General features: G+C 39.8%; 1 protein-coding gene across 4 annotated transcripts in view; it reads right to left on the bottom strand.

The window, feature by feature from the left end:
* The window catches only part of LOC108435336 (FERM domain-containing protein 5), a 193,854-nt gene that overhangs the window by 34,527 nt on the left and 141,589 nt on the right, over positions 1-17,738 (bottom strand). For all 4 annotated transcript variants that reach the window (XM_017711122.2, XM_037539940.1, XM_017711121.2 and 1 more), the window contains 4 exons: positions 17,343-17,385; positions 16,330-16,408; positions 3,356-3,453; positions 175-298 (listed from right to left, as the gene is read on the bottom strand). In XM_017711122.2, coding sequence (XP_017566611.1) covers positions 175-298; positions 3,356-3,453; positions 16,330-16,408; positions 17,343-17,385 — 344 coding nt within the window. The remainder of the gene's footprint in view (positions 1-174; positions 299-3,355; positions 3,454-16,329; positions 16,409-17,342; positions 17,386-17,738) is intronic.

Below are 17,738 nucleotides of genomic sequence, written 5' to 3'. Positions count from 1 at the left end.
CATCACTCCAGTGCAAACCAATTTGCGCAAACCTCAGACATTAAACATATTTTGGGTGACTGTCTACATTTGGGGTAAGGGGAAAAGTTTAAGCCACTGTTTTGAAAATTCAGCAGTTTCTGAACACTTTAGTATGCATTTTATAGACAGAGAGAGAACACTAGGCGATCTTACATCAGCTCTGTCTTGTGGATCTCTGCAATCCTTCGCTCCAGTTTCTCAGAATGCTTGGGGAAGAATTGGAATTTGGAGCTGTAGCCTTCAGGATGCTTCCCTGGGTCATAGTCTCCAATCTCAGCTGCAGAAATCAGCCACAAGCATGGTTAAGAATGCAGTCAAACATTGCACATCAAAACATCACTATTCCATACTCAATGAATCTTTTATCCTGCAATCATACTGCTCTTAAGGGAATAGTTTACGTTCACGCTTTGCTGCACAGATCAGCCATCCTAATGGAATAGAGCAGCATGTGTGTTTTCCACATGTGGACTACATGTAGAGCACCTGTCATCCACATAGAATGTGTGGGCTTTGCAGTGTACTAACACTGTTCTATATGTCTCTCTGAGTTAAAGAAGGCTCTGCTGCAGCCTCCTTGATGAAGTCTTGCCTGAACTGAGGTGATGAAGCAGCCTATGTTTAATTCAAAAAGGCCCTTCTAAAACAGCCCTCGGATCAGCCTGTCAAAAGATCCACTCTCTAGTCTTGCACTTTTAGGTGCCTCACTTTCTCTCTTCAACCTACTGAAGCTCGCAAATCTCTGCAGGCAAATTCCACCACGAACGTCCGGGCTTTCGCTTGGCCTCAGTTCCGGCGCCACGCGAGCGCTGAAAGATTTATTCGTACAAGATACCAGAGTTTATCATGCTTCTGATCACGAAAAGACGGCTCTGCTTCTCCCCGCAGCACTGGTGCTCAAGTCTTAGACGCTGTAGAATGCACAGGGATTTTGTGTCTTTTTATCAACCACCAAAATTTTATCTCTGCAAGGAAGAGATCTTCAACAGCTTATTATACATACAGGTGATAACCAGCACCTCATATCAATTGCAGAGGACCTCTTTTATAATGCCCAAGACCCTCTGTGGGGTTTCCTTAGCTCTGAAAGTCTGTGCGTCTTTGATGCAGAAATAATAAACAAAAGGCCACTAGAAATTTCCCTTCCACCTTATTAGCATTGCAAAAGTTTGAATGCTCCCAGTTAAATTAAATGTTTTGTTAATCTCCTAACAATAACACATTTTCTATGGTAGATAAATGTAAATATTGCATTTTTCTGCACATGACTGTATATTAAAAGTTCATTGCTTTTTTCAATATATTTTAAAACTGTTAATTGTTCATTTAAAAATAAAGTACACCTAGAGCTGGGTAGCAAAATATTAGATACTTTTTTTCTATACCTGTTATGGTCGTAGCTTAGAATCAGCTCCTATTGCGCTGTTGACCCACCGTTCTGATGAGCACATTGGGGAAGCATTCCACAATAATCTACCCTTCTTTCTCCCTATGCAAGGGAATTATCTTATATCTAATCTCTCCATAAACATCTCTTGAAAAATGAAAAGTGTGGTCTGTGACTTTTTCACAGCACTGTACAGTCATGTGAAAAAATTAGGACACCCCATTAAATAGTCTCTTTATTAAGAAATGTTTACATATCAATGTCCAGTCTTGTTTTTGTTTATTTCTGGAAAAGAAAGGATTTAATTGCAATTAAACAACAAAAATTAACATCATTTTTCTCAAGAAACAAAAGATATGAACAAAAATGCGTTTTATAATGGTGGAAAAAGTTAGGACACCATACCCTCTAATAACTAGTGTTGCCCCCTTTGGCTGAAATAACTTCAGTGAGATGCTTCTTGTAGCCATCTCCCAATCTCTGACATCAATCTGAAGAAACTTTGCCCCACTCCTCAACAAATCTTTCAGCTGTGAGATGTTTGAGGGGTTTCTTGCATGTACAGCCCATTTTAAGACACTCCACAGCATCTCAATGAGATTAAGATCCGGACTTTGACTTGGCCATTCCAGGACTCTCCACTTCTTAGTTTTCAGCCAGTCTTTGGTGGATTTACTGGCATGTTTTGGGTCATTGTCATGTTGCAGGGTCCAGTTCCGCTTCAGCTTAAATTTTTTACAGATTGTTTCACATGTTCCTCAAGCGCCCTCTGATACACAGTAGAATTCATGGTGGATTCTATGATGGTAATCTGGCCAGGTCCTGCTGTAGCAAGGCATCACCTCCCATGAAAATTAAACTTGTGTGGTCTCTTTCTGATAGTTGAGTGACATTTTACAGAAAATTGTAAAAAGGCCTTTCTTAATTTTTAATTGTTTAGTCATATTACTTAGATCCCACAGCATTGTTAAAATTTATATTAAATATCCATATGTCCAAATGTTAAAAAATATACAGGATTTCATGGGGTGTCCTAATTTCCTAATATCTCTATATACAGTATTATCTTTCAAGAAAGCATATTTGCTGTTTGTGTTGATAGTAGTAGTAGTAAAATAAGAAGCAGTGAATTAGGCATTATTCACAATGGGAGCATGATCTGTATTGTAGCTGTATAGAGTCAGTTTGTATTGATCCTTTGAATACATCTATTTTTAATTTCACACATCTCCTCCATCGAAGCCTGCTGTTTTACAAGGCTTCCATCAAAATGCCTGAAAGCAGCTCATGTGTTGGTTCCCTTTGTGGAAAAAAGTTCACAGCATAGTTGTGTATGCAAATGCATGGTGAGATAGTGAAATGAATTTGAGGTGCTAAAAGTGGGTCTATTGTTATTGACTATAATGGATTGCAGACTACTATGTGCTCTGTGGCGGTTGATAGGGGTGTGCGTGTGTGTTAATCAAGAAGTGCTGACGTTAATAACATGCAGACAGAATTTAGAAGGCCAATTAGCAGTCTATTAGCATCTCACTGACATTAAGACTGGCTTCTTAGGTACAAAAATTTGGTATTAAATGACATTTTTCGATACTTCTTAGTATTAAAGTAATCTGGCTGGTGAAATAAAATAACAGAATTTTGAAACCCAGCTCTAAGTGTAAACAATTTTGTATTTGTTTGAAACACAGAATGATACATTTTGTGTGGACATTCTGTTGCTAAACCTACATTCAGAATGAGGCCATGTTTAAACGATTTAGTTACTTCTTTGATATCTTCAGTATATTTATAAAAATCTGATGAAAGATTTTAGAGATGACACGAATCTGCAACAATCTGTTTTATCCAATAAGCATTCAATGTTCAGATATAAGTGTTTATATATTTTTGCCATAGTATTGGTTTGGCATCGAGCACTGTGATATTACTCTACCCTACACTTACCCTGTAAGATATAAGCTGCCAGTGTTGCCGCATCAGACGTCTTGCAGAGGAGCCGGCCATGGTACAGATCTCTCTTGAGCTGCAGGAAGACAAGATACCTGCAAACAGGACACAATGTGTGTGAAAACAACAGAACACCTCAAAACTCCCTCTCTGATTAACGTGTAGTAACAGACAAAGAGAACATTAAAGCTCAAACTAAGATAAATTCATGATAATGGCTTTCTTCACTTCACATACGTAGTTTATAAACTTGTTAATCATCTGAGACAGTAGCCTGAGATTTACTCACTTATTCCTCCCCTTTCATAATATGGCATCACTTGTGCTACTCCACTTTGAAATGATTAAAAAAGGTAATATTTCCGCCAAGTACTTAAGGCGTTGGCTGGGCATGTAAAGATCTGGGGCTCAGCCCAATTCACTATAAGAATGTTTTGGGGTATTTTAAAACCTTTTTATTAAATGTGAGGATCTACACATCAACAAATGTAGTAGGAATTGTAAACAAAATCATTAAAGAAAATGAAAGGATGAGTGAAAACACTGCTTGTAAAAGAGATGCTTCCAGAATAATGCCATTTTTAAAGACCTCTTCACATTTCCCCCCTTTCCACATCAACCATCTCTTCTTCACATCTCCTCTCTAATGTCTACTGAGACAGAAAGAATTCATGCATCTTTTTAAATCTACCTGACTGATACCATGAAAAGCAAAAATCTGAGAAACACTTTACAGGACTGTTACCTGACCCAAGGCTGAGCAGCAATGACGACATTTTGGGTATCGGGCCCAATTTTGTCATGCGCAACATCGGGTTCGAGTTGGGTTTGTTTTTAATGAGTGATTTTTTTATGTAGTAGATTTGTCCTTTTTACCAAAATTTTACCGAAAAGCTCTCTCCCACACGTGGGCTCTTGGACTCTTGTGATCTCTGTCTCTCTCGTAACGTTATAGTCTATAGCGCTGTTCGTAATAGCACCGGAGATTGAGAAGTGGTGAATACATCTTGAATGAAATGATAAGAAGGATGTGAACACAAGTGTTTAACTTTATTCTAATATTAATGTTTTTTGAACAAACACTTACTGCTCTTATAAACAGCTTTACATTTCATTTTCTTAGAAGACGTTTGTACAGTAATGTATATTCACAGATTAGACACAGGATACAAAAGCATCCCCTACATGTGTGATATTTAATTTTTAATAGAAAAGAAATGCACTAGGTCATTAAGAAAAAAATGTGAACAATGTATTATCTGGAAAGATCCCTCATTTCCCTGTGGGAAAATAAGCAAATGCAATTTTCCCACTGCTAACTGCTCCATATTTGGTCCATTAATTGAGAAATGATAGTTTTGGGCTCACAGCCAATATAGAGCACTGTTCCCAAAAAGGCTTTATGTCATTTTATATGCATTGTATGCTGCGTTCAGTATCTTCTGGCAATGACAACTTATCTCTACCTGATGCATCACTATAGCCCTATTTTCAGCTCTGATCTGTCACACATTTCACTCATCAGCACATCCATCTCATCATCCATGGTTTCATTCAAGAGTCCAAGAGTGTGTATGGAAAACTTTGGTAAAAAGGGCAAATCTACTACATAAAACAACTGCTCACTGGAAAACATAGCCAGCTCAAACATGATGCTGTGCATGAAAAATTGGACCAAATTGGATCAATTCATGGCTGATTTTTCATGCACAACATGAAAAAACAATAAATAAAAACAAGAATAATAAAATAACAATACATTCTAATTTGTAGGAATTTATAGTTACCAATATTTACAGTTATCATCCAATAGACCACAGACCATAGGCCACAGACAGGGATCAAAAGAACTTTCTCTTCAGGTTAGAGTCAGCTGCTCTGAGCAAATATCCAGTTCACCTCTCTGGTTCTCTGGCGACTATCACCTTGTATGCATTCCCTTTGAGTTATCTGTCCATCATCAACATTATCTGATTACACAGCCATAACACCCAGGATTGTTGTTAGCCACAACATGAAGTAAAACCATGGTAAAACCATGGTAAAATCACTGTAGTGCATGGCCTTAAGTGGTTTAACAAATTTCAATAAATGTTTTAAGTTCTAATGAATAATATTTGCAACAAAAAAAATTCACCAAGAAATTAATTTGTTTACAATATGCTACACAATGTTTTTTGGTGACTTTGGTGAAAACATGGTGTTATCTTATGAGGTGATCATAGATGTGCAAATATCAAGCTTTTTTTTCTTTTGCTGCTTCATACGCATCTCAGCCAATCAAGTTTTAGGACTGGAACTATCAGCTTTACAATGTATATTTTGGAATTGTGTTCTACATCTCTCTGTGAAATGGTTATGCAGTCAGTTAAACAACTCCAGCTCAGCCACTGAATTCCAACTGACAGAACATTCTCACAATGACAAAGCTGTAACTGACATCCAAAGTCATGAGCTGTCAAGCAAACTGATTTTGGTGGATGGTCAGGTTCACAGCGTTCACAAAACCTCAGTAAAATGGTCCAATTGTGAACATGCCTTTACTGAGAGACGTGATTATTCCACACTGCACACCTACTCTTTCATGACCCAAAAAAGGATCTAAAGACGCTGATTTCACATTCCCTCTGGCCATTTTGAATATTTCTTTTTGATGTGGTTCAAATGGACTTTGTGTTTTTTTTGGTAAAAGGACACTGAAACTAGATCAGGAGTGCTGGGTTCTGGAAGCCCTAAGGCAACCTTCTGTTGCTGTAGTATTTCTGCCCGGGTCCCATACAGGACATTGAGCTCTCCACAGCAGACACCACACCTTCTAGACATTTAAGCACCTGCTATACTGGTCCTTAGATAGAATGGCTTATATTCATGAACAGCTTGGTTGGCTCTGAATTTAAAAGTGCGGAGTTTCATCATTGATGAAAACCAGACACAGAACACACAACCAGCCAAAAGTTTGGACACCTACTTGAAGAAGAATTTTCCTCATTATCTTTGTACTATTTTCTACTTTTTAGATTTAATAATAAACACAAATATACTATTGGTGATTGTGGCTGAAGGGTTCCATTTTTAATGCATTGGTACACAGTAATTGTTTGCAAAAGGCCTCAAGGTTACCTAGATGTTGTTTTGTATACTTCAGACGTTGACTTTTGTGATGATGTTGCAGGTTTATTGGTCTTCCAGATCCACAGTTTCCCTTATCTGCTATTTCTTACTGATATTTCAGACAGTTGAAATTGCGAGCTGGAAACATTTTCGGTATCTTTTTATAGCCGTCCCCTGCTTTGTAAACATCAATTAGCTTCAGCTGATCCCTGACGTGCCTAACCAGTTCTAATGAGTCAATTAATGCTGTCAATTTAATACTTTCAATTAATGAGTCAATTAAATTAAGCAGGATAATAAAGTTATGAGACTTTACAGCTGGATGGGTATCCAAACTTTTGCCACAACTATTATTTTATTTTTCTTTTTTTAACACCTCACAAAGAAAACACGTGTATTTCTCACAAGAGTGCACTGTACTGACTTCTTACAATCCCTTAGATTTATTATTGAGATACCTGGACTGTGTTTGTGTTTAAGATAATTTGAACAGATGTCTATAAAATTGCCTTTGGGAAATCATTTCAGTTTTCTCACTCTTTTACTGCACATGACAACGGGTACCTGCACCACCTTGACAGCAACAGATGCCCAGTGGGAATGCGGTGAGATGCTCCTCTTTAACTTCCCAAAGTAGGCCATTTCAGCATGAGCTAATTCACTTTTTAAAAGGCTTCCGCTTAAGAGGCCATCCAAGGTAAAAAAGCAATTACACTCGTGGAATTCTCTCTAGGTGACAGCAGCTAAATGGCTATTGCTGTATCCACCAGTCGATTTCTGGCCTACATATCTGTTGCCTTTTATATCTCCACCCTGTCCTTCCACACACACACACACACAGTTTACTTGTCAGTGTCAAGGACAGCCAGTGCAGGGAGGTTAAAGAGATACTAATCTAACATTGGCATTCGTCCTTTAGTAAAGAAAAAGCATGTGTTGCGCTCCAGCTTGTTCTTTTAATGTATGATCTGAACAGCTGTTGCTCAGATCCTCTTAACATGTCATGTATATGGAAGAATTTTCATCAACCTATAAAATCTGCAACTTTTGTTTGAAAAACAGAGCTGAGTGCAACATTTCTAATTTCTAATTAAACACTGGCTAATGTGTTAAAGAGACTGTCACTGCTGAAGTACATTTGTTAACACTGTATTTGAAGGCTGCTTATACAGAGACATAACACATACATACCTGAGAATTTGTGAATAGCTTATGTCAATAATCACAAGATGACATAGATTCAACTTTTTATGACGTTAACATCAGGGACTTCAATGCAAACCGGTTCAGCCATTCTTAGGTTATAAAATTGTGTAATAAACTTTGGGCCCGCTGGTAGGCCCTAGCCAATAAAAGGGCAAGTAATTATTAATGTCCAAAAATATATAAACAGATCGTTTGTAAACAAGCTAAAATATATGATACATATGTAATTGTATGATCAGTAAGCTTTTCTCTAAATGATTAGTTACATGTTAATGAATTGTAATCTTTCTGTTGCAAACATTTTTGAAATATCTATATATAACATGTTAGTCAAACATCTTATGAACAGCAAAATGAAACTCACCTTACTCAAGGACCAGAGCAAATATACATATGAGTACACTGTCATGGCATTGCCATAGGGTTTTATAAAATCTGATTCACTTTACTTAGGGGCAGAAAAAATAACATACAGAGTATCTGTATCAAAACCTTCACATTATAATGCCAATATAGTAGATTTTCATTTCAGTGTTTCACTGTCAAAACATCTTTAGAGGTGCTCAACTTCGATTTTGCAGTTGTAACATCATCATTATGAGTTACAAAGTCTGTTTGAGTTACACTGTCATCACATGCTATGTCAAACAACCCCTGAAAGTGTTATGACAGCACCTAATGTCAGCAAAACACCTATATCACTTGACATAGGTGTTGTGTCAACTTGACACTCAAATTGACTAAAGCAGCCTTTATAACAACTACTGCTTACTGGAAAAAAGTCTCTATAAATGCCTATGTAGGTTTATGTCAGTTGTAAGAAAAGGTTTAGATAATTGTCACATAGCTTTATGAATTTGACCTACAGAAAACTGTTACTAATCAAAGTGTTATGAAATCATTCCCAAGTAATGGAACTTAGAAGCCTACTTAGAAGAAGCCTACTTAAGAGCACCATATATTAGTTCTATCAATGATTTTGATACCTTTTAACATGATCATTTTAATACATATTTTCCCCATATGTATGTACAAAACTACTGTACTTGAGTAAAAGTATGTATTGTGTGTATTTCTATTTGAGTACAAAAGTATAAACCTAATTGCTTTTAAATGTAAAATTACTGTGAGTTATCATAGTTATGTTAAATTATTTTCACAAACCATTTCTAATAAGGAGATTTGTATGGTTGCAGACATGAACAGTTAGTTGGTCATGTCTGCAGCCACACAGGTCACAAATGTCTGTCATGTTAGTTTATGGTTGCTTATGTCAATACAATGACATTTCATTATCTTATGTAACCTTGGAATTTCTGGCATATGCTTAACATGTAAATGATATCATCCACCCTAATGTAGGTCTGATCTTGGAAGTGTTCAATACATAAATGATATAAAGGTTTGACTGCAATTCATTCATCAGAATGCACTGCTGTTAAGTGGAATGATCTGTAGCTGATGTAAACAACAACTGGTTCAGCTGGTGGGCACAACAAAGCAAAGAAGTTAAAAACACAATTGTTGCACTGTAACATCACAGAGTGTTGCATAAGTAGTTTGGAATGACCCAAAGTGAACAAATACAGGATGTCTGAGTGATGATCTGAACCCGGCTCTTTTCTTCTCTCTCACTGGGGATCTGTTAGTTCTACCACTCTTCCTCAACCTTTTCCTCTACACTCTCCATCTCTCCCTCCCACATCCTGCACACTGTCTCCTCCCCTCAGAGTGCTTCTGTTTTCCTTTCTGCTGTAAAGGTCTTTCCACTTCTATCTATTCCCTTTGTTATCTCCTCTTCTTTAGGCTTATCTCCTCCAATCGTCTTTGTGTCTTTAATCTTCCCCACCTCAGTCTTTACTTCTCTAGTCTTCTTTTTTAGCATCATTTTCCCTTCTTTAGTCTTCCCATCTCTTCCTTAGCCTTCATGAATATTCTCTTTCCTTCTTTAGTCCTCGCTTCTCTAGTCTTCTCGTCTTCAGTGTTGACGTCTTAAGTCTTCTCCCCTTTAGTCTTTACTTCTATAGTCTTCTCTTCTTTAGTTGAAATATCTTTTTTGCTCTTCTTCAGTCTTTACTTTAATATTCTCTACTTTTCTTTAGTTGGCCCTTTTAGTTTTCTCTTATTTACTGTTCCCTTCTTTGGCTTTATCAACTTTGTACTTCTCTTCTTTAGTACTTCTTTCTCTAGTCTTCTCTTCTTTATTAATCCTTTTTTCAGTGTTCTCATTTAGAGTGTTCATTTCTTTACTTTTCTTTTAGTCTGCTCTTCTGTAGTCCTCTCTAATCTTCTCTACTCTACTTTAGCCTTTCTGTTTATTTTCTCATTAATATTTTCTTCTATTGTCTTTTCTCTTCTTTCACTTTCTTCTTAGTCTTCTATTCTTGAGCCTTCACTTCATTCTTTAGCCTTTGTCTTCTCTTCTTTAGGCTATTCTTCCTTTGTCAGTCTTTTTTAATCCTGTCTTGTCGTCTCCTCTTCAGTCTTCACTTCTATAGTCTTCTCACTAGATCATACCAACTGAGTAACCCAGTCCATACCAATCTATACTAATGCATAACTGTGCATTGTTGACACATAAATAGGTCAGCTCCTTATCAGGTGTCAGGATCAACAACGTATCATCCACTCATTTAAGCTCTCATTTCAGATCTCAGCCATGTGCACTTTTTCTAGGTGACCTCATTGCATGCACCATGAGAGGGTGGGAGGAAGGCAGAGAGCTGCTCAAAAGTGAGCTGGGACGTTGCTAGCTGGGGGCTAATCATGTATCATTTACAGGAATCTGTTAGCAGTCACTGACCCTCCATCTCTTTTCAGCAGTCAAGCAGAGAGAAAAGAGAGAGAAAGATGGAGGGAATCATGCATTCATTTACAGCATTTTAGGCCTCCGTTCTATTTTTGGGCACAATCTCAAAGAGAAGCCTTCAAAGATCTCCTCAGCCTCTTGAAAAATCCAACACCAACAGCATTATGCTTTCAATCTACTTTTCAGAGATCCCTCTTTGTTTAATCATGAAGATACAGCCCATCACTGGTTTTGCAACCCTGAGAGGGCGCAATCTGTTCTCACTCACTGCACACTGGGCTTTCAGCACAACAGCACTCCAGCTTATCTACAGCAGCTCTGGCATAGAGGAATCTCTAAAGAGACCAGGAGCAGAAACAAGAGCTTTTTAAGTTACTCATGCTCTCTATGAATTGCTTTGAATAAAATAATGCATTAAATTGATTAAAATTCAAATGTGAGCATCATTTCTACATGAATAAAACAGAACACATCAACACAATTCTTGTCAAAACTCCATTAAATGAAAGACAAAAATGTACTGACGTAATATATTTTAGTAATATATTTTACTCATGTGGAAATTATGTACATCCAAGATCATCAAATAGTCACCTGCAGGCCAGATCCTATCCTTCAAACACTTTTTTTCAGTTCTACTAAAATTAAGTGGAATTTGTAAAAAAGATAAAGCATTGAAAACTGCTCTACCACCAACTACTCCTGACAAATATAAGCACATATATTCCAGTATGACAGCAGGCTCTGGTGAAGGCTGCAGCTACATGAGCCATGTTATATTATGTTAACGCCAAGCTAGTGTACATTCACTGGTTCACTAGACTTAACACCACTTATCATAACTCTATCCCAGACACTGGTATCTGAAGCTCGTAAGTGGCACTTTTCACTTTTCATGATGAATTTTACTTTCTTCAATAAATCCTTTGGCCTAGCTTGGTGTGTGTTGATGTAAGTTTCTTCTCTTTTAATGATACACACACTTGCATGCTAATAGCTCCCTCTTCTGGAGAACACTTAAGACTGTTAAACGCGAGGGAGTGAGTAAGAACGCAAGAATGACTGGAAATAGAATAATTGTTAATGTGTGGCATTCTGTGCTTCTGTAAGTCTTTCATTTTATTTGCAAAATGACTTTTCTGCACACATTTTTACACACTAAAGGTTCGTACAGCAATATTTAAGCATCTTCAACATCTTCTGCTTGACTTCACAAATTATATGAACAGCATGGCATTGTTACATCCTAATGTCAGTGCATACTGATTAATGCACAATCCTGGGTCCATGACTATATCATGACCTATGGGGTTCAGGCCTATGGTACGCATAAGGCCTTAGGGCTTGCGTCATACAGAGGCCTCAGCTTATGCTCGTGCTTTCATATGGGTAGTTGTAACTCATAGTGACAATGATATCTGATTAGCAATGTTCTAACATTATCTGTTGTTTAGGCTCCATGTTCCTGGACGTCATAAACGTCCTTGGGGGCCCTTGTCCACCTAAATCTCTATTTCATCCAATCCTCTCCCTCTATTGTCTTGTGTGTATATAAACTCTGCTATTCCGAAAAAGCGGGGAAAAACTTTCTGAGTACAGACACTGTCTCTGTGGTCATTTGAGTTTCCCCCCCAGCCGGCTGGACTCTTAGAAGGACGGAGGGCTTCTGGCTAAGTTCACAGCTTTGGTATTGAGGTCGAACCCTAGAACCTAAAACACGATCAAACGGTTCTAACAGGCATATGACGCATACAATGTCTTCATTATTCCTCATAAACCCATAACATCTAGGTATTCAATTATTTGACAAAGATGTTGCCTCTAATGACTACAACAAACTAAAATGCAATCAAACTAAACTCAGCAGGTGAAAAAAATATTTTTTTTTCTTGCATTGCTGATTATTGCAAATTGATGCAAACACTAACATGGAGTTTTTTAGACGGTAATATACATCTAGGCATGACTGCTGTTTTAAAATCTTTCCTTTTTTCCAGCGTGTAATGCTGTGATGAATGAAATAATATATGTTCATAATGCATGTCCAGCATTGTGAGGCCAAATGCCAAGTTCATATTCAGTGGTAAACAGAATCTTGTGGTAAACAATCATGAAGCTACTTTGTGCCTAAACTTGTTTGAAGGTTCTATTCCATTTATCAGACAGCAGGAGTCTGAGAGATGATAACTCTCGTTCCTCTTAAATCATTCTCTGAGTCCCTTTGTCTCTCTCACTGCATGGGAAGGAGGAGATGGACAGAGATGGAGAAGGTAGAGAGAGAGAGAGAGAGAGAGAGAGAGAGAGAGGGAGGGAGGAAGTCTCCACCAATGCCAAGATCAACACTTGACCAAACTCTGAACCAGGATTCAGGCTGGCATTCATACAGAATGTAAAAGAAGGAAGACCATCTTTTATTCATCATAAGCGGAGCTAGCTTAACTTCGGAGGGATTTCAAGTTTATGCTATATCTCATCACAAGCAGAAACCAAGATCAGGCACAAAAAATAAAACTTCCTGAAACACAGGTGCTCTTTGTAGATCTACAGTTCCTGATTGTAGCTCATCTGTTGCTGCACAATTTATATGCCTTGCTCTACCCTGTCTGTCAATGGAAAGAGACCAGTGTAGGGCTACCACTGACCAGATGTTACTTAGGTAGTGGACCATTTCGGCACAGTAGAGGCACTGAGGGAGGTATACTAATGGCTGGTATGAGTATATGAGGCCCCTATGTGGTAGGTGTACCTCATAAAACAGTCAATATGTGTAGAAGGCCCCGCCTTCCAGCTCCGTCGGGGTATGGGGGCAGGTGCATGCCACAGCCTCTAAAAGCTGCATCACAGAAAGTTATTACATAATATGTTGCGCCACCTGATGACTGAGATACTGTTTTATGAAAGTTTTGGGAAGGGTAAGGCTTTAAACATACTTCTGAAACAGGTACATAAGACCTGTAAGACACAACAGTCCCTGAACAAAACTTTTCACAGATGTACCAGTATTTTACAATTAAGAGATAGGAGATAAGATAAGGCTTTATTGTCATTCGCACATTCGCATCACACATGGTACATGAGGTGGAACGAAATAGTGTACTCAAGGTCCCAGTTAACTCCCAAGAACAATAAACAATAAGTAGTAAGGTGCAAATAACAGCAGCATGAAACACAGCAGCATGAAGTACCAGGTAGATAGTGTACATCTTAATACTGATAATGTATAAAGTGACATGTGTAGGGGTGATATAGTAGAGTATATAAGTGGACATGATGTGCCATTGCAGTGATGTCTAATTGGAATTTAAGAGTCTTACTGCTTCAGGGAAGAAGCTGTTTCTCAGTGTGGTTGTTTTATTCTTAATGCTCCACAACCTCCTACCTGAGGGGAGCAGGACAAAAAGTGTGTGTGCCGGATGAGTGGGGTCCTTCATGATTCCAGTGGCCCTTTTCCAGCATCTGGAGGTGTAAATGGTGGTGGGAAAGCTGACTCCAACAGTCCTCTATGCAGACTTCACCACCCTCTGCAGAGCTTTCCTTTCTGCTGCAGAGCAGCTTCCGTGCCACACGGTGATGCTGGAGCACAGAACGCTCTCCAACACACATCTGTAAAATGAGTCCAGCAGGCCTCAACCGTCTGAGGAAGTAGTAGCACTGAGGTGCCTTCCTGATCAGCCTGGAAGTGTTATTACCCCAGGTAGGATTGTTACTTAGTTGTACGCCCAAGTGCTTATAGCTGGAGACCACTTCCAATGCAGATCCTCCGTTGTGTAGAGGGAGGGGAGGGATGGTGTTGCCCCTTCTGAAATCCACAATCATCTCCTTTGTTTTCTTCACAATGATGCAGAGATTGTTGTCACTGCACCAACTCTGCAGGTGTTCCATCTCCTGCCTATAGCTAGACTCATCACTATTTGTGATGCCTCCAACCACTGCCATATCATCCACAAATTTTACGATATGACAGCCTGGACAGATTGCTGAGCAGTCATATGTGAGCAATGTAAACAGGAGGGGGCTCTGCACACCGCCCTGAGGGGAGCCGGTGCTGAGGATGATGGTGGAGGAGGAGCTGTTGTGGATCCTCACAGACTGCAGCCTGTTAGTCAGGAAGTCTAGGACCCAATCACAGAGAGAGGTGCTCAGCCCAAGTGTATGGAGTTTGTAAGCCAGGGTCTTAGGAATCATGGTGTTAAAGGCCGATGTGAAATCCACAAAGAGCATACGGACGTAAGAATCCTTGCTCTCCAGATTGGTGAGGGCAGTGTGGACCACAGAGGAGATGGCATCCTCTGTGGATCGGTTTTTCCAGTACGCGTACTGGTGTGGATCCCCAGTGACGTCAATGTTGGCTTTGATGTGGGTCACAACCAGTCTGTCAAAGCACTTTGTGACTATCGGGGTGAGGGCTACTGGCCGATAGTCATTCAGTCCTGTCACTGTGGAGCTCTTAGGGACTTGGATAATGATGGCGGTCTTCAGGCAAGTGAGGACAACTGCCTGGGTTAAAGAGGACTTGAAGATGTCTGTCAGCACCTCGGAAAGTTGGTCTGCACAGCACTTCAGCACATGCCCCGGGCCAGCAGCTTTGCGGGGATTAATCTTCTTAAGGATCCTCCTCACCTCTGTTTGGGTCACACTGAGGGGCTCTTCTCCAGGGGGTGGAGTGAATCTGGTGTTGGGGGGTGTGTTTGTGTCCTCAAAGTGGGCACAGAACTTATTGAGAGCATCGGGCAGTGAGGGGTCCCTAGTGCATTGTGCATCTCTGGTGTTGTAGTCTGTGATGCACTTGATGCCCTTCCACATGCTCCATGGATCCTGGGAAGAAAAATGACCCTGGATCTTCCGAGCATATGCAGCTTTGGCCCTCTTTACGCCTGCCGTCAGCTCACGTCTAGCTCTCCTGAGTTACTGTGAATCGCCAGCCCTGAAGGCAGCATCCCTGACCTTCAGCAGAGATCGGACCTCTGCATTCAGCCAGGGTTTCTGGTTCAGGTAGCACGTAACAGTCCTGGTGGTGGTGACATCCTCAACACACTTGCTGATGTATCTGAGGACAGCAGATGTGTAATCCTCTAGGTCCAGCTCCCCATCATGCACAGCAGCATCCCTGAACACCTGCCAGTCTGCACACTTGAAGCAGTCCTGCAGTACAGAGTCACCATCACTGGGCAACACAGTAATGGCCTTCTGTGTGGGTCTGGATCGTCTCAGTGGGGAATGATAGGCAGGGACCAGCATGATGGAGATGTGATCGGAGAGGGCAAGGTGGGGGCAGGGCACGGCTCTCTATGCGTCTCATATGTTTGTAAACACATGGTCCAGTGTGTTATTTCCCCGTGTTGGTATGGTGACGTGCTGATAAAACTTCAGCAAAGTGTTTGTCAGGTGTACATGGTTAAAATCCCCAGCCACCACGTAAAATGACTCCAGGTGCTTGTTCTGAAGCAAGATGATGTGATCATGTAGCTCCTTCAGCGCGTCATTAGCTTTAGCACCAGGCGGGATGTAGACCGTGACAAGAAACGACGAATTAAATAATGTGGCCAACACTTTACAGGCAGATATTATATTGCCTCAGAGCAGTAGCTGTTAATTACCCATATTTTCATATTAAAAGTCAGAGATATGTTTAAGTTTATTGGTTGTTTTGGATAGTAAATAAAATTGCTATTCTTATGCTGTAAACATTTTAACCCCTGGTTCATATTGCCACCTCTGTAAAGAAATCCAAGTCAGTATGTTGCTCTACATCAAATAATTTTGAATAAGTCAACAACTGAACTATGCAGAAATGTTGAACTTTATGCCAATGGAGATAGACATCTGACAGTTTTATAGTTCTTACCTGGTGATTTCCTCCTTAAGAGCAGCAGGGTCAGGTGGGTAGAATTTGACCCTCAGACACATGGTAAATGGAGGCTGGGCTATGGGGCAATAAAACAGTTTGTGTTGAGTGAACTGCTACTGTTGACAAATTTGCTTTGATCACCTAGCATTTAGAAATTGTTTGCTACCCATGTAGTGATTCGTCAAAGTAAAGACATTGTGTAACTTTAAAAACAGTCTCTTAAAATTAACCCACCTAAAGTGGAAAACTTACCAGTCAACTTCATTAATAATTTTATCACATGAAAGAACAATTCAATTCAACAATTCTTACAAAAATGTAAGACACCCAGTGTTTATCAGCACCAGGCATCACTGATATATTTATATCATCATATATCATCCATCCATCCATTTTCTAAGCCGCTTCTCCGTTAGGGTCGCGGGGGGGTGCTGGAGCCTATCCCAGCAGTCTTCGGGCGAAAGGCAGGATACACCCTGGACAGGTCGCCAGTCCATCGCAGGGCAGACAGACAGACACAGACAGTCACTCACACACTCACACCTAGGGGCAATTTAGCACATGCAATTGGCCTGACTGCATGTCTTTGGACTGTGGGAGGAAACCGAGGAAACCGGAGAACCCGGAGGAAACCCACACAGACACAGGGAGAACATGCAAACCCCACACAGAGAGGACCCCGGTCACCCGGCAGGGGAATCGAACCTAGGCCCTCTTTGCTGTGAGGCGACAGCGCTACCCACTACGCCACCGTGCCGCCCCATCATATATCATTATCATTATAATTCATTATCATTATATATTTCATCAAGCTACACTGATGGGCTCTGAAATTACTTAAAGTTTTTAGGAATGTGACCTGAAACCTGTATGAAAGAGCATTTCTGTTCAACAAGCAACATCTCTAAAGTATTCATGCAATAAAATATGCCTCATTACAGTCTTTCTAGAGATGATGCTCCATTGTGGCAATTAGCACATGTGACTAGGCGCTGACTGAGAGTACTTACATTTCATTTGCTTGGAGATTGACTTGGTGAACTCCAACCAGTGCTGAAATAAGAAAGAAAAGAGTCTTAGAGCTTCAGGGTTTAATGTGCTCCCATAAAGACAATTCAGAAGACAGACATACACACACAGACATAAATGAATATCATATTCAGAGGCAGCACACACTCTTGTACTACTCTTTATGGGAGGGGGGGTAGTATGTTTTATGTTATTGTTGGAACATTTAGTCGACACTAAGAGAGTAAACCAAAGCACATGTCTTTCTGTACAACAGACCCACCGGGACTTTGCAACCATTTTTCATGCTCTCATATTTACATATCTCTCAGATTTACAAATTTAGTGTTGAAATAATGTGGTGACTGGACAAAACTGCAAGCTCCAGTAAACAGTAT

This window comes from Pygocentrus nattereri, chromosome 7, assembly GCF_015220715.1.
Source record: "Pygocentrus nattereri isolate fPygNat1 chromosome 7, fPygNat1.pri, whole genome shotgun sequence".
NCBI lineage: Eukaryota > Metazoa > Chordata > Actinopteri > Characiformes > Serrasalmidae > Pygocentrus > Pygocentrus nattereri.
Note: the sequence above shows the minus strand (reverse complement) of the source record. Positions and strands in the feature narration are given on the sequence as shown.